The sequence below is a fragment of the Protopterus annectens genome, chromosome 2.part0, assembly GCF_019279795.1.
Source record: "Protopterus annectens isolate FY-2018-M chromosome 2.part0, PAN1.0, whole genome shotgun sequence".
In the NCBI taxonomy this organism is placed as follows: domain Eukaryota; kingdom Metazoa; phylum Chordata; order Ceratodontiformes; family Protopteridae; genus Protopterus; species Protopterus annectens.
Window position 1 is genome coordinate 25,951,591 of NC_056728.1, and position 25,110 is coordinate 25,976,700.

Genomic DNA, 25,110 nt, shown 5'->3' on the forward strand with positions numbered 1-25,110 from the left:
CCTCCGGGCACTGCACGGCAAGAAAGACTGATGTAATGGCATCGGCTGCATGTTTTATACCCTTGATGACCTGACGTCATGGAAGAAGAGAGAGCATCCAATGCAGGGATCCAAAACTTTGATATTCAGGCCGGCTTAGGGCTACCTGCAGACAGATAACCCAAATGTACTGACTGCAACAGTGAAACATGAAGAACAACAACTTGAGTTTGAACAGCAGCTTGAATGCCAGATGAGTGAGAACGAGATGATGGGAAGTGAGAGGCTAAACCCTCTTTCCCAAGGAAAGGGTGGCAGGAGTTCCCAGATGTCTCTGGCCACATTATTGCTACAGCAGAAGGCCCACAGCACATAATGATGGCTGCCATTTTAGAGAAGGATGTGGACTGTGGGCACTGCAGCCCCTGTCCACACATGCAAAGGAAAGTACACTTGTGTAAGCAAAGTTACCAGTAGATGCTTGAATGATCACTGCTGCAGTAGCCTTAGCTATACAAGTTATATCTTGCATAGGATTCAACAGCTGACAAGCTCTTAAACCTTCAGGTCTCCTTCCATATGTCCAGTCGGTCAGCTGAGCTGACTGAAAAAGCAGGTTTGGGTTCCAAGTCCTTTACAGCTTTCATGGCAACAGTGAAGGGGAGGCTAAGTCTTCAAAGGACAATGTTAGGAATAACAAAAATAAATGTCCACACCCTGGCGTAAACCACACACTGGGTGGGGGGGGGGGGTCAGCTACTGCAGCAGTGATCACTTGAATATCTACTGTTATGGTAAGATCACTTACACAGCTGCACTATCTTCATCACATTGATAACTGCTGCAGTATCTTTAGATATACGGGTAGATTACCCTGTTTGGAAGGAGAATAGTCCTAGCAAAGCCTGATCCAGACCTAGAGAAGGAATCAAGCTTATAGTGCTTTGTAAAAGTATGTGCAGAGGATCAAGCTGCAACTTCTAGAAATTTCAGAATCTAATACTTTCCAAAAATCCAAAGATGAATCCAAGGCCCTTTTGGAGTGGGCCGTGACTCTAACTGGAATAGTTTTGTTGCGAGTATAAAAAAAAAAATAGTAGCCTTATATAACCATTTGGAAATGGTCTGTTTTGACACAAGTTGCCTTCCTTCTTAACCTTCACAAGAAACAAACAATTGATCTGAAGACTGAAATATTTAGTTTTGTCAAGACAGTACCAGAGTTGTCTGTGGACATCCAAGGTATGGAGTATATTTTCTCCCTCGTTTTTAGGTACTGGAAAGAAAAAGGGGGTGGATAGTTTGGCTTAAATAAACTTGGCTATCACTTTAGGCATAAAAAAGAGGGATTAGTTCTCAGAGAAGCCCTGTCTCTGTGGAAAATGAAATATGGTTAACTCACCCTATGAGCTTGCAATTCTGACAAACTTCTAGTAGAGGTCAGAGCAATCGGTAAAACAGTTTTTCATGTTAAGAACCTCCAGTCATCCAGGTTAGATGGTTCAAATGGAGCAAGTGTTAACTTCTCTAACATAAAATTAAGATCTCAAGGAGGGGCCACTGGATTTTTTGGAGGCCTATTGAGCAAAACCCCTTTCAAAAACATTTTGACATGGGAATGCAATGAGAGAGGAGGATCCATAGGCAGAGATGCTAAAATGACTGATAAATGACCCTTGATGCAGAAGAAAGGCCATAGGACAGTAACTCGTACAGATATTGTAAACCCAGAGAACAATTAGCTCTGAATGGATACTGGTCATGTTGTTGGCAGAGTCAGAAAACCTTTTCCATTTACTAAAATATGACTTTCTAGTAAGCAGGCTTTTTTTGACTGCATGTCCTCAGTAAAAAGGTACCCTAAAAGAAGTAATATCCTATTATCCAGGCAAGTCAACTGAAGTTGATCGGGGTCTGGGTGTATCAAACACCCCTATTCTTGTGCAAGTAGATCCAGTCTGACTAAGCTTGGGGTAACTGCCCTCCGCCTTTTCCAAAAGACGATAGAGCAATGACTGCCTGAACCAGAAGGGAATCACCACAATGATCTTGAGGGTTTCCTTCAGAATCTTCAGAAGTACGATGGATATCAGTGGAAAAAGTGAAAAAGTATACAGGAATATTCCTATCCATGAAAAAGAAAAGGCGTCTGTCTTTTGGACCTTCTTGCATGGAGTCCTGGAGCAGAATTTTGCCAACTGATTTTTCAGAGAGGAGAAAAAACAGGTCTACTGAGGAACTCTTAACAGATGGATCAAATCTAAGAAGGTCTCCAGATCTAGCTTCCATTTGTGAGGGTCTGCCCACAGTTTTGCTCCGATGAAATGTAGGATGCAAATATAAACCACTGTATTTATAAACATAGGTGATACACTCCAAAAGACAGAGACAGCATAACTTTGGACACTCGTTTTCCCAGTTTGACTGAAAATAAATATACAAATCACTGGTCAGATTTTCTGAATGATTTAATTCTGTGCTAACAGAAACATGAATGACTGTATACATCCAACAAATGCAACATAGTCATCTTTGCTGAAGTTTGGGAAGGGAAGAAGGGAAACCACACTTATCGAGGCCATTAGTGACCTATAAGTATAGAGACTTTCATCTCTAAAGCCTGCTTTAGAAAATTGGGCATGAGCAGAGTAGGTGCAAAGGCATAAAGGAGTCTAGAAGGCCAAGAGTGGACGAGAGCATCCCTTAGTGACTCCCCCTCTTGGGGGATTCGAGCCAAGCACTGACTGCACTTGATATTGTGGGGAGATGCAAACATGATGCAGCACGATAGGCCTCAACAGTTGAATATTTGGCCAGTTATCTCTGAACTGAGGGACCACTCCTGAGACAGGAGGATGAACTTGCTCAACCTGTCTGCCAGGACAATGGTCATCCCGGGAATATGCCTTGCAATCAGAAAGAAGTGAGAAGACACCACCCCCATTGCCACTCTCTCACAGTCTCGCGATACAAATGGTTAAGATTGTGCTCCCCCCCCCTTGCATTTTGATGTACCAAACCACCTACATATTGCTTGTTTGGATAGAAATCACACTGGAGGAGTGATAATCCTGAATGGCCTGCAACACTAAGATGACCCCTCTCAACTCCAAAACACTGATGTGAAGGCTGGCCTCTGCTTGGGACAAGTCTTGAACAGTCTTTCCCTGGAAATGCCCCACCCCAAGTGGGAAGCGTCTGTGGTCACAGTGGCTTGGTGAAAGGCTGGAACGAAGATATGTCCTAGAGGTGTAAAACATGACTACAGCCACAACTAGATGTGAGATCTAGAAATGTTCATCAAGGATAACCAGAAGGACATGCTATGTTGCTTGACAGACCACTAAGCAGATAAGGTCCACTACAGAACTCCCACAGGATATCTGGCTAGAGATAGGAGGGAGATTGCTGCCACCACACAGCCCAGGAGTCACAAAACCAATCTTGCTGGTGGGTTCTGGAGGGAAAGTACTACTAAGGCCTGGTTATGAAGAGTTAACATCCTGATAAAAGGGAGACTGGCAATCTGAAGTTTTGTATCCAAGAGGACTCCAATTAACTACAAGGACAGAACTGGTTGTAACTTTCATTTTGTTGCATATACTCTGATTCCCAGACTTGAACAAAGATGGAGAAGGGAATTCCTGGCCTGCACAAGTAGATTTCTGGAAGGGGCAGTGATGAACCAGTCATCCAGGAAAGGGAACACCTGGAACTCCTGCAGTCAGAGATGAGCTGCAACCACTGCCATACATTTAGCGAGCACCTGGGGGGCTATGGTGAGGCTAAAGGGAAGGGCTCTGAATTGGGAATGACAGGCTCCAAGCCTGAAGAGAAATAAATTCCTGGATCGTATGGCCATATTTATGTGGTAAGTATGCATCTTTGATGTTGCTCGAGGACATCCAGTCGTTCTCCAAGGGAAGAATGGATTGTACTGTGACCATCTGAAATTTTCTTTGCCATACAAACTTGGGACTGCTTAGGTTTAAAATTGGTCTTCGGTCCTAGTACTCTGGCATTAAAACGAACCTCTGTGGTCTGGTGGGACCCTCTTGGATGACTCAAGTCTTTAGAAGCTTCCTTATTTCTAAAGCAGTTGCTTCCCTTTGTGAGGGTGAAATATCAGAAGTTTCTTTGTAAATAAAGAGGAATAAATGAAAGGAATAAGACAACCTCTGGATATTATCCTCTGCACCCATGCATCTTTGGTGATGGTCTTGCAAGTTGATGGATGCAGGGATAAAAGGCAGTTAGGAAAACATTCCAGAATGATGGAAGGGTCTCTTGGAAAAGGTTCCCAAAAAACCTGATTCCGTGGACCATCTCTGCCTCATGGGTGATGTCCACCATTAGTATTTGCCCCTCTTCCACAGGGGGCTCCATCTCCAGGAGTGTCAGGAAAGTACCTTAAATGGATTTTCTTTGCAACAGATAGGGTCCCTGAGAAAGAGATTTGGCACGTTCTTTGGTCAACTCTCTGAAAGACAGAAACATTCCAAATAATTTGACACCCAAACAGCAAGAGGCAAAAATGCAGAGATTCGTTTTCCAAACCTGTCCAAAGCACAAGGCTTCCTGTTTGGTTGACAGACAGTGGAACTTTATTCTGCTAGTTCCTTTTTGGTGGCCACCACCACCACGGAATCGGGTCTATATCAGATCATTGAAATGGCACATTATCGAATGCCGTAACGGTGAACTGCAAAACCTGAACCCTAACAATATCGAAACCTTAAAAAAGCAAATTTTTTCCCAGGGAAAAAATTTGCTGTTCTGAGCAACACACACACCACAAGCACACTAAAAATCAGCAATCCACACACATACATTTAAAAGTTGCATCTAACCCTACACTACACTGCACATACATTACCTATCCACTTACCTTAACCCAGACCCTAACCCTAAGGTCCGTCACTATCGCACACTCACCTCAACAATGCCCTAACCCTAACTCACTTAACCTGCCCCTAACCCCATGCCCTAACCCTAACTCACTTAACCTGCCCCTAACCCCAAATTCTCACTATCGCACACTCAGCTCACCCGTGCCCTAACCTTAACTCACTTAACCCGCCCCTAACCTCAAATTCTCACCATCGCACATTCACCTCACCCTTGCCCTAACCCTAACTCACTTAACCCACCCCTAATCCCAAATTCTGTCACAATTGCACACTTACCTGACCTGCACCCTAACTCACCCAACCCGCACCCTAACCCGAACGTCCGCACAATCACGCACTTACCTTAACCCAACCCGTAACTTTCCACTGCATCGCTGAAAACAGTGAAGCCGCAACAACGGCCAACCGAATTCTTTCCCTAGGAAAGAATTTGGTTTTGTGCAGCTTCACCGTTTTCAGCATTCAAAATATTGGGTTCGATATTAGATCATTTGAAATTCTGCCATTTCGATGATCTAATATAGACCCCATGGAATCTATGGCTGGGCCCTATTCCAATAGGATTGATCCTTCAGTGAAACAAGAAGCTTGTCTGGTTTATGGGGAATGGGCTTGGCTATGTCCAGCTCCTTCCATGCCCATTTAGAAATGAGGTACACCATCTCGTCTGCTGCAGGAACCATCCAGGAGGGAGATGGGCCAGTCCTAAAAGCCTCAAAGAATGCTGATCCCACTTGGGTAGGTATATCAGTGGACTATCCCCTTTCTGTTGTAGTTCCAAAACTACCCCGAATGTGACATCCTCAAAGTGAGATCTTGGGGAGCCTTACCATTTATCAAAATCAGTATCTTCTGTGAGTAATTCCAGAGGGAAATCAATGTCTCTTCTTTTACACCTGTGCTTCTGGCATATCTCTGGTGGGATGCTCCAGAGGAGACTCAAAAGCCAAAGGGGTTCCCCTCAATAAAGGTTGGACTGAAAGCTCTTGGGCGCTGGCTGTCCCAACAGGACTTAAGAGTAAGCTCAGGACCTGGAGGATTCTTTTGAGGAAGGGGTGGACCAAAGCTGAAAAGGGAGGTCTATTTTCTGGATAAAAAGAATACCCTTTCAAATGTCTCAAAGGCCATGCCTGAGATGGATCCAGGAAATTTCTCAGAAGGGGTCAAGGTCTCTAGGAAAGGCTTGTCTCAAGAACAGTCCAGCTCAACTCAAAGGTAGATGCCAGAGCTGAGCTGTCCAATGGCAAAGCCTCATGGGAAAGGAACAAACCCAAAAATTTTGGACCTGAACCAATCCCTCCTAGTCCTGGCATCAACTACTTAGCTTAGAAATTCAAATGGCTCCAACAGGAATGGATCTGAACAAATCAAAGGAATCATCCGAGGTGAAGTTGGTCATGACTTTGGCTCCGATGAAGGCATACCTTGGATGGAGCTCACAACTGATGGTATCAATGCCAGACTGGTGAAGGAGTGACAATGCTGAGAGGAAGAAACAATTCCCCCAGGTCTGACAACAGGGGTCGGAGTTGGGAGGTTCCCCAGCTGGATTTGAGTACTTGGAAATATTATCATGTATATATCAGCTTTGGTCAGGCTCCTGGAGGATCCGGCTGAACAAATGGACAGCATTGAGGAGAAAGGCCTGAATATCTTAGGGAATGACCTCACTTGCATTACTGGAGATCTTAACCTTGGAGAAATAGGTCCTGAGGAAAAACCTAGCTCTGGGTGAGGTGGCGTACTGAATCTGATAAGGACTGGCTCTGAAGCCAAGACTGGACCACACAGCATTGAAATGTTTGGGGCCATAGTAGAGTAGGGACAGCACTCTGGGGACTGCTTGTCACTTTTGACCTTTTTACTCTCTTTACATTTCTTATTTTGGCTACAATCACCTGGCTTGTTTGAAGGAGAGGAAGATGACACAGAGGGACTAGAAGAGTGAAAGGGGGAAACTTCTTCGGTGGAGGCCAGGAGGAACCCTTTCAAAACAAACTTGTTTCGTCATTCCACAACGGCACGATGAACAAAAGCCTCACAAATCTTGCACTGGGCTTCAAGAAGAGCAAAACCAAGACAATAGACACACTTTTGATCTAAATCTGAATTAGGTAGTTTAATGCCACAGCCATTTTCGGAAGAAAAAAAATAGCACCAATAAATTACTTTTACCAGCTAGGGAAAATATTTACATATAGATACAGTATATGAATACAAATCTAAAAAAAATAGAAAGTTACAATATTGAAAGGATATGAAATTATAAACTTTAAAGGCTGGGAGAAAAAAAAAAAAAGAAAAAAAAGAGAAATACTAAGCATCATAGAAGTACTGTTGAAAGCTGTTGCCGAAACCGGTCTGCCTTGATTTTACCCACTTCTGAATTTAATAAAGTTTTCAAGTCATCTTGAGTGCTAGACGTTCTTGCCCCCCCCCCCCCAAATTACTTTAACCAATATTGCAAATGATAGAAAAAAAAGAGCACTCTAGAATACAGTCTTGTGACAGTCCATTAAAACAAACCCCTAGCTTTAAAATAACTTTCCTGGACAGGAAACAGTTATTAAACATAGATTGTTTTTAAATGGAAGTTTTTTCACCTGAGGGAACTTATCTGCCTAGCAAAGGAAAAACACAAACCAACTGTAGATCTTCATAAACCTCAGAAGAGTGTACTGTTCCGGCAGCACAAATGTTCTAAAGGGTATGGTGCCCAAACCTGCCTTTATTTAGCTCATCTAGACTAGACTAATGATTGGGGTGTGGAAGGTACCCTGAAGTTTTGCAAGATGGCTATGCAGGACCCCTTATATCTTAGCCTATTGCAACAGTGATCAATGTGATTAATATTATGCAATTACAGGACAGAAGGGAATAGGTTGTCTATGCAGTGATACAGGTGCCCACATCACCACCTGAGGACAGGTTAGGTTAGGGCTTAACAATGTCAGTTGTTAGGATGCCAGCCAAGGGCACAAACTGTCCTCGTTGTTCACCTGAATGACAGTTTCCTGGGTGGTTTTTGCAACTGTATAACACTGGGTATATCTGCCATATTGAGGAACAGATGAGTTTAGTCAGATAAGGGAATATTTGATGGTCAGCAGGCATGTGAACGAAAAGGAATGTTAAAAAAAAATCATTTTAATAAAGTTAGAAGAAAATACTTGCTAAACTAAAAAAAAGTTAACTTTATCAGTCAGTAACATTTTACAAAAGTCTTCTTCCAAGGCAGTTATGAAGACTATAGGTGCTACTGAAGGCATCACTGTGCAATTCTGTCTTGAAGGGCAGCGCTGCAATCACTGTGAATTTTTTTTTTTTTTTTTACATGAAAATTTTTGGAATTGAAATTTGAAAGGCAAGTTCCTGTGGTTGAGACTCCACAGTTGGCACAGGCAAATCTGCAGTAAAAAAAAACATACTTTAGAAACAGAGTGACTACCACATTAAACATAGGGCTGCTCGATACCTGTTGAAGGCCGCCACCTTCTGGCAAAGCAAAGTATTACCTGCATACTATGCAAGAAAACGTGAACATACATATGCACATCTACATAACGTGACAAGCATAGTACTGCTGAATTACTGCTCATGGAAGCATTACAAACTTTAAATGCAAATCTATGCATCACAGCTGCTTAGACAGACCACCAATGAAATGACTATCGGGTTAAGAAACTGCTAAACTTTAGTGGACATTACCTTTCGAATTAATGTTTAGTGGACATTACCTTTCGAGTTAATGGTACTTCTATGGGCACAGGAACTAGTTCGACTAGAAGACAGCCATAAAATGCTACCATGAACATCACAGGATCACTGTTCGGGAACACCAAAGCAACCTAAAGGCGAAAAAAATCAGTAAGGAAAAAAGATAATTACGATATCAGCTGCTGCGAAAATTAATTATTTTCTGAAGCAAGTATAGAACTGGGTGCATTCTAAACTACTACCCCAAAACACAAAACTGATTACCTTACTGCAAAGTATTTACATTTCTAATATTGCAAGGAAGAAAAACAGATACTATCATCACCTTACAAGGATCATTTTCACAAACACACAAGCTCAAGCATTTGTAAGGGCAGATCACTATGTTCATTTGTCTGCAAAACTTGTAAGTACAAGTAGTAAGCTGATTTAAAAAAAAAAAAAAAAAACTCTCCAAAGCCTCCTCTAACTACATTACTGACACTTTTTTTTCAAACTCTCCTACTGATTTGTAACATAATGCCTTCGTAGAGAAGCAATTTCAGGGACACCTTATCAGAATTTCTAGACTTTTCACTGCAGTTTCTGAAAATTCCAAAATAGTGCAATCCTTGGAACAGCAAACTGTTTCTTGCAAGCAGGCTGCAAGACACCCTGCACCCCCTACCCATGTATATACACTAACTCACTATTCCTTGAAGAGGAGGGAACAGTCAGATTCAGCAGAGTTAGTGACCACTACCTTGCTCTTCCAAGGATCACACAGTCATCTAACATACAAATTCAGGCATCCACTTTTCTCAATGTGAAAATACTTGCTCATTTAGCCTGACTCGTCGTGTAGTCAAGCTGCAGCACTTGGTTACTGCATATTCCATTTCTAAAATGTGATTAGTCTCTTGGATGCCACGGACTCTCATCGCACCTAAAAAACCTAACTCCCTTTTTCTCTTCATTCACTATCAGCAAGCACCTTTACCTGGGATGAGCCTGAAATTGGTCAGTAATGATCCATGTACTATCCAGGTAAACGTATAAATCTACACACACAAAAATACATTCAGCCATTCTCATATCACTCAACTTTTGCGGTTCACTGTGAGGTTAAAGGAGCTCAAACAGAATGGTTCTTGCAGTGTGCCTGGGTTAAGTACTTCTAACACAATGTCACAGCATACATGTCATAACATTATAAATTTACAAAAAAAAATCACTGACAGATAGCTATTACAAGCATAATGTCACTTGTAAGGCATGTCAAGAGATCCCCAAGTAGTTTTCAGTAGGACAGTGTGACTGCTGCATGTCTAAGTCACTGCATACCCAGCAAAACAAAGAATGATTCGCTCCTCAGATTTCCCAGTGGAGACTCAAACAGAACAGTAGTACTAAACTACAGGTACATTTACACCCCCAAGCAGAGTTGAGAGAGTTTTTCCTCGAGTAGACACACAAATGCTAGAGGTGGGATCAGGAAGAGAAAAGTAATCACAAGCATATTTATATGGGAGTAAAACAAGTTGGCAGATTTTAAAAAGCCATATGATATGTACTGCCTACAAAAATTAAGGCCTTGCTGCTACTGGCAGCTAAAGCAATCGCTAGAAAATGGAAACAAAATCTAAACCAACCGTAATTCTCTTGTAAAGTAGATAAAACAATTGGAACCGGTATCTTTATAAAACAGAAGCAAATTACACAGAAATAAATGAAATGCACTGGAACAATACATGCAAAATAATGTTCAGGAGAAGGAGTGATGTTTAAGGGAAGGCCAGCAACTGAGCAATTTATGCAATGCTGTAGTTAACTGTTGAAAACAATGTACAGGGGATTATGCGCAAACTGATGATCATAATGGGATTATAATGTGTTCAACTAAAAGAAACCACGTCTGGAAGCTGAAAGTGTTCCACAGAATGAAATTTGTCGCCGAAGAAGTCTTCTGCGAACTCCGCCCGGCGCCTGAGAGTGCGCTTATTGAAGCGAGCACAGGCGACACAGGCCGAGACGTCGTGGTCTGGGCCAAGGCAAGGGAGGCAGTAAGAGTGGAAATCCTTATGAGGTATTTGTTTACCACAAGACAAACAATTATTTACTTTTTCAGTAATTTCTGACATCGGCTGAGGCAAGAAAAGGTCCCCAACGGGGTACTTAGCTTTTTTGATGACTTCGGTTTCGAAGAATACAGGAGCTGACCGACCGGCACTTGCGAACTGCTTCTGCTTCGGGCACCGCACGGCAAGAAAGACTGAAGAAGATGGCGTCGGCTGATGCTTATATACTCCAGCCGCCCTGACGTCAGAGAGAAATGCGACATCAGCCGACGTCGGACCCAGACTTTGGAATCCGGCCGACCGAGGGCTGCCTGAGGCAGGACAACCCATATGTTATGACTGCAGTTGCATTCTTGAAGGACATCAGGAGCACACTGTGAAATAATTAATAACAAAAGGCAAAGTTTTCAAGCAAAGCTCTTTCTCAATGCACTATAATGTTCAAGGAACGGATGCCAAGAAATTCACCTCAGTGAACCTCAAGATGCAAATCTTGGACATCCATGTCAAGAACTCAAATTTAAGGGTTATGATCTGAGACAATCATAATTCTTTGTACTGTATGGAGCTTTATCTGCCCCATGAACAGCTGGTTACAGAAAAATAAAAAGTGTTAAATGCTTTGTCTGCTTTCAAAGTGAAAGAACTTAGGGAGTGGTGTCAGCCCTCACCTTCTATGCCTCTCAACTGTTCAAATGTTTGCAAAGTGTCCAGACTGTTTGCCTCATATGTTTAGTGTATTTCCAATATATTTTTGCTTGCAGGCAAATTACTGAGGACTGAAGTCAACAAAAGACATACTTTTGAGTTTGACTTTGTATCCTTCAGAAAATTCCAGGTGAACACAAATCCTCTTATTCTAGCACTTTCTAAGCTTATAAAGAGAAAGTCAGGGACTAGTTACCAGCACAGACAGCAGGGAGAAACAAATAGTACAGTTTTGTACCTACCATAAATGTAGATGTTAGAGTGTCTTCACTGCTGCAGTCATTACACTTGGGTTATCCTGCCGTCAGGCAGGCCCGCAGTCAGCCTGAGTTCCAAAGTCTTGGTCCGGCGTCAGTTGCTGTTGCCTCTTCCCTGACGTCAGTGCGCCAGGGGTATATAAGAAGCAGCCGACGCCATTTTCTTCAGTTTTTCTTGCCCCAGATGTCAGGTGCCCCCAAAAATGGTAGGCAATACATATTGCTAATAACACATACAAAAAAGGTAAAAATAAAGCCTTCATTAACCGGCAAATACACCACATAGGTAGTATAGGTTAGTCCCAGATAAGAAAGAGGGGCTGGCGGGTGGGTAACCTGGACTGCAGCAGTGAAGACACTCGAACATCTACATTTATGGTAGGTACAAAAAGTACAGTTTTGTACCTACCATAAATGTAGATGTCCGAATTGGATAGCATCTGCAGTCATAACAACTGGGTTGTCCTGTCGTCAGGCAGCCCTTCAGTCGGCCGGATTCCAAAGTCCGGGTCCGGCTTCGGCTGATGTCGCACTTCACCCGACGTCATCTCTGTTGGACTTCGGGTATAAAAGCATCAGCCGACGCCATTTTCTTCAGTGTTTCTTGCCCCAGATGCCAGAAGCCCTATAGAAGGCTAAAAATTTTGGATAGATGCCAATGTTTCCAAAAGATAGAGGTAAACACAAAAATAAGCATGTATGTACATAAATACAAACAAATACACCATGAAAGAAATCCCCCCACTAGCTAGCTATTGGAAGGGTAAACACCCTAGGAGTACCACAGAGGGGAAGGAGGGAGGGTAATCCTGACTGCAGATGCTATCCAATTCGGACATCTACATTTATGGTAGGTACAAAACTGTACTATGTCCTTCATGGATGCATCTGCAGTCATAACAACTGGGTAGAATACCATAGCCAACTAGGGAGGAGGATAAAAGTAAATTATGGTGTGTTTAGGATCCCTTGCAGAACAGCAGTGGCAAACCCTGCTCGGGATCTGGAATATAGAGGTAAATTATAATGCTTGGCAAATGTATGCACGGAGGTCCAAGTAGCCGCCTCAATAATGTCTTTGGTAGCCACTCCTCGTAAGAAGGCTGTGGTAGTGGCTGTTGCCTTTGTAGAATGAGGTCTTATGTTCTGTGGAATTGGCTTTCCGTGGAAGGAGTAACAGAATCGTATGCAATTTCCTATCCATTTGGAGATTGTCTGCTTGGAAATAGCTTTTCCTTCCCTTCCTGTTGCATAGGCTACGAAAAGTTGGTCAGTCTTTCTGCTATTTTTTGTTCTGTCCAAGTAGTAGCGTAGCTGTCTATGTACATCCAAGGTATGCAGTATTCTTTCCCCTCTGTTTTGTGGGTTGGGAAAGAAGGTAGGCAGGTGGATTGCCTGGTTTAAAGACACTCTGGATACCACCTTAGGCATAAATGTAGGATTAGTCCTCATGGACACTATCTTGGTGGAAGATTAGAAAGGGTTGCACTGCCATTAAGGCCTGTAGTTCTGAAACCCTCCTTGCTGAAGTAATTGCCAGTAGGAAAGCAGTTTTCCATGACAGGTGTTGTAGGTCTGCTGTTGCTGCTGGTTCAAAAGGTGATAGTGTCAATTTTTCTAGCACAAAGTTCAAGTCCCAAGCTGGCAATGGTGGTTTCCTTGGAGGTTTTACATTCTTGATTCCTCTGAGGAACTGCCTGAGCAAAGGGTGTGAACAAACAGGTGGATCAAAGCTGTATTCTGCTGAAACAGCTGATGCATGAATCTTGATGGAGGAGTAGGACAGGCCTGAATGAAGCAGTTCGCCAGATACTCCAGAATGTTAGGCATATCTATGTTTGATACATCTTTTCCTCTTTCAGAACTCCAAATGACAAACCTTTTCCATTTCCCAGCATAATTCCTTCTAGTTGAAGGCCTGCGTGCTTCAAGAATAATGTCTTTAACTCTTTGTGAAAGTTCTGTATTAGCAGCTGCTATGTGATGTTCCATGCAGTCAGTTGCAGCGCTTTTAGGTTTGGATGCATGGTGCTGAAGTTGTTCTGAGTTAGCATCAATGGCATCAGGGAATTGGCCACATATTGTTCCGAGACATGCTCCTCAGTAGTGGGTACCAATGCTGTCTTGGCCAGTTTGGAGCTATCAGGATTATCCTTGGACGTTCCTCCTTGATTTTTAGAAGTACTTTGTGTATCAAGGGAAGAGGTGGGAATGCATATGCTGTTAGGCCTTTCCAGCTGAAGGAGAGCGAGTCCACTTTCCATGCTAGTGGGTGGAATGTCCTTGTGCAGAAGTTTTTGAGCTGGTGATTGAGAGGTGATGCGAATAGATCTATCTGAGGCATTCCCCATTTCTTCGAGATGGTCTTGAAGATATCCGGTGCAGCTGCCATTCGTGGGCATCCGATGTGGTCCTGCTTAACATATCTGCTAGAGAGTTTTCTTTTCCTGGCACAAATATTGCCTGTAACTGGATGTTGTAGCTGAGTGCCAGGGTCCACAGCTCCAAAGTCATTCTGCATAGGGGTAAGAATGAGTGCCTCCCTGTTTGTTGATGTACCACATGACTGTGGTGTTGTCTGTCCTTATCATCAAGTGGTCCTCCTTGAGAAATGGTCTGAACTTTTGGATTGCCAGTTTTACTGCCAGCATTTCTTTTAGGTTGATGTGCAGGTGAAGTTGGTCCTGTGTCCACAATCCTTGTACGCATTTGTCCAGCATATGCGCCCCCCATCCTAGGTCTGAAGCATCTGTTGTGATGGTCTGGCTTGCTTGACCCTTGCGAAAGGGCAGGCCTGGGTTTGACTGGCATGCCTGAGCCCACCATAGGAACTCCTGTTTTAAGCATGGTATTAGTGGGATTTCCGTTTCTAGGCTGTGTCTGTGTTGGGACCATAAATTCTTTAGGTACCACTGTAGTTTTCTCATATGTAGTTTGGCAAATGGAACCAAGATTATGCATGATGCCATGAAACCCAAGGCCTGCAGTACCTTTCTTGCTGTTAACTTGTTCAGTTTTGTTAGTGCCAAGAAGTAAAGAGGGAGTTCTTTTGTTTTTCTGTAGTTAGGAATGCCATTTGTCTTACTGTGTCCAATTCCGCTCCCAGGAAAGTCCTTGTCTGGGATGGTATCAGTCTTGACTTTTGTAAATTGACTGTGTATCCCAGTGCTTGAAGCAAGTAAATGACCCTTTGTAAATCTGTTGTCAGCTTGCTTTTGTTGTCTCCTTGTATCAGGCAGTCGTCCAGGTATGGATAAATTTGAATTCCCTGTAGTCTGCAATGGGCGATTACTGATGCCAGGCATTTTGTGAATACTCTGGGCAGTAGATAAGCCAAAGGGCAATGCTGAGAATTGATAGTGCTCTGATCCTGCAAGAAATCTGAGGTATCTTCTGCAGATTGGTCAAATGGGGACGTGCAGGTATGCCTCCTTGAGATCTAGAGTTACCAGCCAACACTCCTTGCCCAGCATGGGAAGAAGTTGCTGTAGGGTCAGCATTTTGAATTTTGGGACAATGATGTAAGTATTCAGGGTGGACAGGTCTAGAATTGGTCTCCAACTTTTTTCCTTTCTTGGAACTAGGAATAGTCTGGAGTAGAACCCCTTTCCTTGCTCTGCTGTTGGCACTTTCTCCACAGCTCTCATGTTTTCTAACTCCATTATCTGATGTAGAGCCTCTCTCTTTGATTTGGAGGTAGATTTGGCATTCCTCTTTGTCTGGTAAAGTGTGGAAGTGGAACCGTAACCTTGATCTATGGTTCGTAAAATCCACTTGTCCTTTGTTATGTGGTGCCAGTTTTTTGAAAATAAAGTTAGCTTTCCGCCTAGAGGAGCTGCTATTTGTTCCCTGGTAGGCGGGTTTAGGATTAAGTCACTGTGGCTGTGTTGATGTAGTGGCAGGTGTGGAGTCTGTGCCTCTGTTGTTACCTTGCCACTGTCGCCCTCTGTAGGCACCTCCTCTGGATTGATTTCTGCCTCTGGAACGCCTATTCCTGCCCCTTTGAGGTCTTGTGGAGTCAGGAAAGGACCAATTTTGGCAGGCCAGTTCCTGCTAAACCTTGGGGTTGAACCTGCAAGAAATCTTTAACTGTCTGGACTGATTTTGCCTTTTCTTCCATTTTCTTCATAACCTGCTGGGCAGGTGTACCAAACAAACTTGTTTTATCCATAGGAGCATCTAGCAATTTAGATTTAACATGATCCGTAAAGCTTGCTCCTTTAGCCATGCATGCCTTCTAATTACAGTGCCAGTCATGGCTGATCTAAATGAAGCCTCCAGTGCATCATAGCCACATTTTAAAGAATGGTTACTAACTTGCTGTATGTTATTTACCATTTCTAATACATATTTCTTATCAAGAGATTCATCAGTGGTTAGCTTTTTAGTTAACTGATCAAGCATAAACTCTTGGTATTGTATCATGTGAAACTGACAGTTTAAAGCTCTAGTTGAGAGAGTGGCTGAAGTGTAAACCTTTTACCCCATCTGTCTAATGACCTTGCTTCCCTTTCAGAAGGAACAGGGTTTTTAGCTATGGTCGCTGCTACTGCCTTGGGACCCTGGGAAATAGTTTCGGGTCTGCAAGAGGGGCCTTGTAAAGGTGGTGATGAGTATCTGGCACCCTGTAAAATCTGTCTGGTTTGGCAGGGGCTGGGGTAAAGAATCTGGAGCGGAGCAGACATCATTGAAAGCATCATCCACCACAGAGAGAACAGGAGGTATAGCTAAGGGCCTGTGCTGTGGAAGGTGCAAAAAGGTCCTAAGTCTTTTCCTGGAGTCTGAAAAATCCTGTTGCTGCCATTGGAACTGTTCTCGCATGGCATGCAAGGTTTCCCCAAAGGAGAATTCTTCTGGTGGGGAAGCAGCTGGAATGGATTCTTCAGCATCAGAATCTTCAAAATTGGAGAAAAGAGCCTCTGGCTGGTCAGTTATGTCTGATTCATCAGCAGAATCATCAGAGGACACTGGCTCATGGGGCTCTGCCCTAGGTCTCTTCTCTGGGGGCTGAGAGGCCCTGTCTGGGTGAGATTGAGATCCTCTAATTAATGAAATTAAATCTTCTGCCAAAGTAAGCATTTGGGAACTGGAAGAGGGCCTGGTTGAGGGGTTTAACAGGCACTGTTTTAGTAGTCTTGGCTGCTTTAGCCCTGGCGAAGGCCTTAATGGACATGGCTGCTGGAGGCCTAGCAGCACCACGTGCTGGGGTAGAGACATCCAAGGGAATAGTGTCTGATAAGTCAGTGGTAAGCACCGTAGTGGGTAAAATTTCTGAGGCCGATTCAAGAGTGTTAGCAGGGACCTCAGTTGTAGAGATAGATTCAGCTGTATTTTGATCAGTTTTCGGTTTCGCCGAAACCGAGACACTCGCGTTTGCTTAACCATGGTTTCGCCGAAACCGCGGACCGCGAGTGTCGGTCTTTTCTTTGCGTTTTGGCAGAATGCGAGTCGGAGGATCCGACGGCATAATGTACGCAAAATCAGAACCGAAAAACTGTTCTGCAAACTCCGACCGACGCCTAAGCGCTCACGGTTGAAAGAAGCACAGGACGAACAGGCTGCTACGCCGTGGGCTGGGCCTAAGCAAGGCAGGCAGTAAGAGTGGAAATCTTTATGAGGTATTTGTTTCCCACAGGTTAAACAATTATTAACTTTTTCTCACATCGCCTGGGGCAAGAAAGAGTCCCCAACGGGTACTTAGCTTTAGAAGTCTTCGAAGTAGTATTCGGTAGAAGTAATCTCTGGATCCGACCGACCGGCACTTGCGAACAGCTTCTGCTTCGGGCGCCACGCGGCAAGAAAGACTGAAGAAAATGGCGTCGGCTGATGCTTTTATACCCGAAGTCCAACAGAGATGACGTCGGGTGAAGTGCGACATCAGCCGAAGCCGGACCCGGACTTTGGAATCCGGCCGACTGAAGGGCTGCCTGACGACAGGACAACCCAGTTGTTATGACTGCAGATGCATCCATGAAGGACATCTGTACTATGTTCATCGTGTTTCACTGCTGCAGTCATTACACTTGGGTAGAATCCCAAAGCTGAGTTTGGGTGGCTGGCTCTATAGAGGATTTGGTGTGGCTATGAGGCCCTGCAGCACTGCAGTGGCAAAGCCAGCTCTGGATCTAGAATAAAGAGGCAAATGGTAATGCTTGGTAAAGGTGCGCACTGAACTCCAAGTTGCAGCTTCCAAGATATCTTTGGTAGGTACTCCTCTAAGGAAGGCAGTAGAAGTGGCAGTTGCCCTGGTGGAATGTGGCCTAATATTATTAGGTACAGGTTTCCCATTTTGTGTGTAGCAGAGCCGGATACAGTGTCATATCAACTTTGAAATGGTCTGCTTTGAAATTGCCTTTCCCTGTGATCGTGCAGCATATGATACAAACAATTGTTCAGATTTTCTGAAAGCTTTTGTTTTGTCCAAGTAGAAGCGCAATTGCCTGTGTATGTCCAAGGAATGTAGAAGTCTCTCCCCTTTATTTTCGGGATTTGGATAAAATGTTGGCAAGTGAATAGATTGGTTAAGAGCCACACTGTAAACCACCTTAGGCATAAAGGAAGAGTTTGTTCTTAAAGAAACCCTGTCTTGGTGGAAAATGATGAAAGGCTCCACTGCCATTAGTGGCTGCAGTTCTGAGACTCTTCGTGCTGAGGTTATTGCCAGAAGCAGTGCAGTTTTCCATGATATATATTTTAACTCTGCTGAATTGGCTGGCTCAAAAGGAGGTAAAGTGAGTTTTTCCAAAACAAAATTGAGGTCCCAAGTTGGTGTTGGTGCTCTCCAGGGCGGTCTTATGTTTTTAGCCCCTCTGAGGTACTGCTTTAGCAAAGGGTGAGAAAAAATAGGAGGATCTGTGTTGTAATGAGCCGAGATGGCAGAAGCGTGAATCTTAATGGATGAGGATAGTCCTTTGTCCAGCATCTCAGTCAAGTATTGGAGTATCTGAGGAATGTTAGGGACCAGAGGATCAAGGTTTTGAGCCTGATTCTAGGCACAGAATCTCTTCCACTTTTCTGAATAAGATTTCCTGGTGCTAGGCCTTCTGGCCTCCAAAATGACATCCATAACAGCTTTAGAGAGAGAAGTTGTCTGTTTGACTAATGAATCTGCCATGCAGTCAGGTTTAAGGTGTTGAGCTGACTGTGCAGTATCTGATTGTTTTGCTAAGTTAGACGGTGTGGAATTTGAGGCAAAATCCAAGGTGGGCCTTGAGCTAAGTTCTTTAAGAGTGGGTACCAATGCTGGATGGCCAGTCAGGAGCAATCAGAATCATCTGCGGTTTGTCTTGTCTGGCTTTTAGGAGCACCTTTGAAAGGAGAGGCAGAGGTGGGAAGGCAAACGTTTAGGCTTTTCCAGCTGAACAAACGAGCATCCACTTTCGATGCTTGTGTGTGATAAGCCCTTGTGCAGAATTTTTGTAGTTGGCAATTCAGTGGGGAGGGAAAGAGATCTATGTCAGGGCACCCACATTTTTGCATTATCATGCTGAAGACTTGTGGATTTAATTTCCACTCGTGAGGATCCATGATGTTTCTGCTTAGGTCGTCTGCTAAAGTATTTATCTTTCCTGGCAGGAATTGTGCTTGCAGATGAACTTGATAAATTATAGCAGTGTTCCACAAGGTCATGGCTTGCCTGCATAGGGGGTACGAATGAGCGCCCCCTTGCTTGTTTATGTACCACATCACTGTGGTGTTGTCTGTCCTTAATTGCCCTGGATGCAGAAGGTCCTTGAAAGCTGTTAGGGCATTTTGTACAACCAACATCTCTTTTTGATTTATGTGAACAGGCATTTGTTCTGTGGTCTATTTGCCCTGAATACATTTTCCTGCCATGTGTGCTCCCCAGGAGTAATCCAAAGCGTCTGTTATAGTCTGCCTGGCTGTGGGAAGGGTGAAAGGCTGACCCTTGTTGAGGTGACATGCCTGTGCCCACCATCAAAACTCCTGTTGTAGGCAGGGAATTAGAGGTATTACTGTCTTCAAGCTGTGAGAATGTTGAGACCAAACACTTTTTAGGTACCATTGTAATTTCCTCATATGCAGTCTTGCATATGGAATTAGTAGAATGCAGGATGCCATGAATCCCAAGGTCTGCAGAATTTTTCTTGCAGGGAGTTGGGACTTTGTTGCCATCAGTTGAAAATACTGAGTCAGTTGTCCTTGTTTGTCTGGCGTGAGATAAGCCATCTGGGCCGTTGTGTTTAACCTGGCACCCAGGAATATCTCTTGTGAGGGCACTAGTTTTGATTTATTTTCGTTTACGGTGTACCCTAAGCAACTTAATCTTTTTACGAATGCCAGATACTGTAGAAGAATGTCCTTGCTCTCTGCTTGAATCAGGCAGTCGTCCAGATATGGATATATTTGAATTCCTTTTTGTCTGCAAAATGCAATTACTGGTGCCAGGCACTTGGTAAAGACCCTGGGCGCAGTAGATAAGCCAAAGGGCAGTGCAAAGAATTGGTAGTGCATTGAACCAGCTATGAATCTGAGGTATCTTCTGCAATTTTGTCTGATAGGGACATGCAGGTATGCCTCTTTGAGGTCCAAAGTAACAAGCCAAGCTTTCTTGCCCAACATGGGAAGGAGCTGTTGTAGTGTCAACATTTTGAATTTCGGAACATCCAGGTAAGTATTTAGAGTGGAAAGGTCCAGAATGGGTCTCCAGGCTTTGTCCTTTCTGGGTACCAGGAAGAGTCTTGAGTAAAATCCTTGTCCTTCTTCCTGCTGTGGTACTTTTTGAATAGCTCTCATGTCCATGAGAGCTGTAATTTGTTTTTGTGCCTCTGCCCATTGATTTTGTGGCAGATCTGGCATTCTTTTTAGCCTTGGTAAAGTGTGAAAGTGGAACCTGTAACCTTGAGACAATATTCAGCACCCATTTGTCTTGGGTGATTGCTTGCCAGTTTTGAGAATAAAGTGCTAGTTTCCCCCCTAAAGGAGCTGCCAAAAGTGAAGAGTTTGGCATTGGAAGGGGGAAGTCATTGGGACCGTTTCCTGTAAGGTTGTGACTTATCCTCACCTTGTTTTGGGTTAGAAGCACCCCACTGTCGTGGTCTGTAAGAACCTTGACTGAGATCTGCCTCTTGGGCATCTGTATCTGCCCCTTTGTGGCCTGACACTGGAAAGGACCAATTCTTAGTAGGCCAATTTCTGCTAAATTGTGGTGGCTGTACCTGTAAGAAATCCTTTACTGTTTGCATAGACTTTGCCTTATCCTCCATTTTCTTTAATACCTCTTCTGCCTTAATACCAAATAAATTATCTTGCTGCAAAGGAGCATCCAATAATTATGCCTTAACATGATCTGGTAAACTTTGTTCTTTTAACCAAGCATACCTTCGAATCACAGATCCTGTAACTGCTGCTCTACAAGAGGCTTCTAATGAATCAAAACCACATTGCAAAGTATGTTTTCCTACTTGTTCAGCTGCATACAATACATCCTGCATTTGCTTAAAGTCAGGTTGTTCTGTATTTATACTCATTTTCTGTTTTAATTGAGACAGTAAGTATTGTTGATACTTAAGCATGGGAAACTGGCAATTCAGAGCTCTCACTGCTAAAGTTGCAGAGATGTAAACTTTCTTTCCCATCTGTCTAATGCTCTAGAGTCCCTATCTGAGGGAACTGGATTCTTAGCCGTGGAAGCCTTAACCCCTTTGGGACCCTGGGAAATAGTTTCTGGGTCTGCAACAGGGTTTTTATAAAGAAATTTGTGAGAGTCAAGGACTCTGTAGTATCTGTCTGGCTTGACTGGAGCTGGGGGTAAAGAATGAGGGTTTAAACTAGATTCAGAACACATCATCCACAATGTCCAACACTGGCGGAATAGCAAAGGGCCTGTGCTGAGGCAGCAAAAGAAAGTCTCTGAGCCTTTTCTTGGATTCTGAGTAATCCTGGCCCTCCCAATGGAAATGCTCCCTCATGGTATGTAAAGTTTCCCCAAAAGAGTAATCCTCAGGAGGAGAGGCTGAAGGAATGGATTCTTCAGCATGAGAATTCTCATAGGGGGGTAAAGAATATCCCTGGTCTGAAGAGGAATCAGAATATATTGAAACCTGGTCAGAGGAATCAATAGTCTATATCCTGCCTAGGCCTTTTATCAGGAGGGGGCTGGGAACCCCTGATCAGAGTTATCAAGTCTTCGGCCATCTTGAGCATCTGTTTTTTAGGCATGGAGGCCTGTCCAGGTGAATGCTGTACTTGCTTATTTGTCTTTAGAGTAGGCTTAGTCTTGGCTGTAGTTGTAATGGTACATTGAGTAGGCCTGAAAACACCCTCAGAAGCCGATGCCTGCTCAGCGGCTCCGGACCCATCTGAAGGGTTAATCTCCATTGGCCCAACACCTTGAGGCTCCAGAAGCCTAGGCACCCCCACGTGGGAGTCGGACGTGGCCTGTGGTTCTGAGGTGGGAGTCGGACGTGGCCTGTGGTTCTGAGGTAGCGGGTGTCAGGGGCTGCGAAAGCGCCTCGCTGAAAACCGGCAAACCGGCGACTGGCCTAGAAGAGGCTTCGTCGTCGGTTTTTGGCCTTGGATGCCTTTCCTTATCTTTATCTTTGTGCTTTTTATGCATTCCGGTCGTCGGTTGTTCCGACGGCATTGTATAATTAAACCTTCGCCCAAAGTAATGGCGAGCAAAATCAAACAGACGTTTAATAGTACGTTTGTTAAATCTAGCACAAAACTGACAACTAGTGACGTCGTGATCTGGGCCTAGGCATGGAATACAGTAAGAATGAAAATCCTTATGAGGTATTTGCTTCCCACAAGAAATACAATTATTAACTTTTTCTGACATCGGTCTGAGGCAAGAAAAAATTTCCCCAACGGGGTACTTAGCTTTATTGAAGACTTCAGTTCTGAAATAGAATTTCAAATCTCAGGAGTCGGCCGACCAGCACTTGCGAACTGCTTTTGCTTCGGGCACCATGCAGCAAGAAAAACTGAAGAAAATGGCATTGGCTGCTTCTTATATACCCCCGGCGCACTGACGTCAGGGAAGAGGCGACAGCAACCGACGCCGGACCAAGACTTTGGAACTTAGGCCAACTGCGGGCCCGCCTGATGGCAGGATAACCAAAGTGTAATGACTGCAGCAGTGAAACACGATAAACATATTCACTGTTGTTTGCTGGTCAGTACATGCAGATTTGTCAGCCTAGAGCGAGACCCAACCTTATCAAGTGAAGCAGGTGGTGCTTAACATTTGTTAAAATCAGGTCTTGCGCAACAGTAGCTATTAGCTGAATTGTTTTTACCGGACATCAGAGTGTAATAACTGCAATGCACGCACTACAAAGATGTTAAACACATACACAAAAAAGATTAGAAAACTTGGAATCCACAGGTACTCTGCAAAACCTCAAATGAAAATGGCTGCATCATCAAAAAGGGGACACTGGGAAAAAGTGCACCAATCAAATGACATGTTGCCAATGGTCCAACATTTTACAGACAGTTAACCACAACTGTTTGTTTCTTTAGACCACATAAATAGAATAAGCCCTACACGGTTATACGTTGTAGCAGTAACATATCCTCCAAACAAAAAATTTCCATCTTACAATGCAACGACAAAGCAAAATCCAGACTCAAAGACCTTGAAAACAAGAATGATGTGGAAAGGAAAGTGTGACATTAGGAAAAACAATCCCTGAAAAGCAGCATGACTAAATTTAAGACCCATGTCCAACCTCTAAGCATTCAGTAAATTAAGAACCCTGAAGTGTAGCCTTTTCACATCAGTTCACTGCAAGACAAGAGATTTATGCCAAACAATTTAAAGAATCAAAAAAACAAAATTTAAAATATCAAAAAAAAAAAACACTACAGAGACCCTATGGATTAAGAGGAAAAATCTCACATGATTCTTGAGGGAGAGTTAATGTATCTTTTTAGACAAAAAAATATACTTACTAGGTAAGTCGGGGAAGTGTTCATATCCTTTTCTTGTCTAGCATCCACAAATGCCTGTGAAGATTCACAGACTTTTCTTGCACTGTCGAAGGTGCAAACTTGGGTCTTGACACTTATTTCCTGAACTACACTAAAATATTCGTAGCTACAAAGGTCCCGCAGTCAAAGGAGGGCTGAAAAAATCTGAAGCCAAACTATGAGAAGACAGAGGACCTAGGCTGAGAATTTTTCAAGCATATTCTTAATTTCATAATAATAAAAAGATACTGCCTTGCAAAGCCTCAGAGGACATCAATGTATGTACCAATAAAGATGCCATTTGTTATTAGCTTTAAGTAGCATTGAGGAGGACTTAAGTAAATCTGAAGTTTTTTTGAAGTTTTTGAACAGTTACTTCTCCTCATGTCCCTGTATATAACATTCTTCTCAGAAACACTGACAAATATGTGTTCCTTGCCAGCCTCCTCTAACAATTCTCATCCTGCCAGGTTTGATCATTTTCTCCTCTCTCACTTCTGTGAATCAATTTTTTATAACTGACAAACTCTAAAAATTACTAAAAATAAAAGTTGTGATAAAGACATTTTATAGCCAGCCACAACCACACCTTCTCTAGGACACGCCTGAAAATCCACTGAAGAATTTGAGCCACTACAGTCAAAAGTCGTTATACAAAGATGCAAGATGTTAAGGATTTGAAGCAGCAAATGGAAAGTAAGGAAGGTTGAAGCAGCCATGAGTGCCTGGAGCTTGGACACCCTGCAAGCAGAGGTTAAAGCCAGCAGCAGTTTTCCATGTGCAGAATTTTAAGATAGCCGATGCGTCTGGCTCAAAAGGGGGTAGAGTGAGTTCTTCCCTAAAATTAAGGTCCCATGATGGAGAAATCGGTTTCTTGGAAGGCTTAAAGTGCAGGACTCCTTTCAGAAGTGCTTTACATCTGTCCTAGACATGACAGAAGGATTTAGAGGTAAACAGGCACTGACGGCTGGCCAATGTACTTTAATGGATGCACAGGCCTACCCAGAATGCAGAAGCTCACATATACAATGAAGTAGGATGGAAACCTCAGATACGAGGTGGTTCCAAGTCTGTGCTTGTGGCATCACATGAATCTTTTCCACTTGGCTATGTATGATTTCCTGGCATTGGGTTTCCTGCCCTCCTGTAAAACCTGCACTAATTCTGCTTAAAACAAGTGTCTTTTAGGGATCAAAACCAAACATTCCAAGGAGTGATACTGAGAGAGGCTGGGTTGAGATGCAGACCCTTCTCATTGGGTGCTTAGGTCTGGTTGTATTGGAATTTTCCAGTGATTTCCCTTTGTTAGGTAGAACAGGGTGGGAGACGAATATGGTCTTGGCCAGAAAGGGGCTAGCAGCAGCAGTTCTGGAATATTCATTTGGATTTTTAGGAGGACCCCTGGAGTAAGTGGCAGTGGAGAGTAGGCGTATTGAAACATGTTTATCCACTGGAAAGAGAAGGGGTCTATATGACCTTATTGATCAAAAGAGCGAATGCTTTTTCATCGATCCGAAAAGGTCGAAATCCCTAAATAGCAAA

The 25,110-nt window shown here is 43.5% G+C and overlaps 1 protein-coding gene across 1 annotated transcript in view; it reads right to left on the reverse strand.

Annotated features, from left to right (window-relative positions):
• LOC122793692 (disco-interacting protein 2 homolog A-like) overlaps positions 1–25,110 on the reverse strand; it is a 2,141,448-nt gene that overhangs the window by 823,083 nt on the left and 1,293,255 nt on the right. Inside the window, exon 9 of the mRNA XM_044061912.1 lies at positions 8,627–8,737. Within this exon, the coding sequence (XP_043917847.1) occupies positions 8,627–8,737 (111 nt within the window). The remainder of the gene's footprint in view (positions 1–8,626; positions 8,738–25,110) is intronic.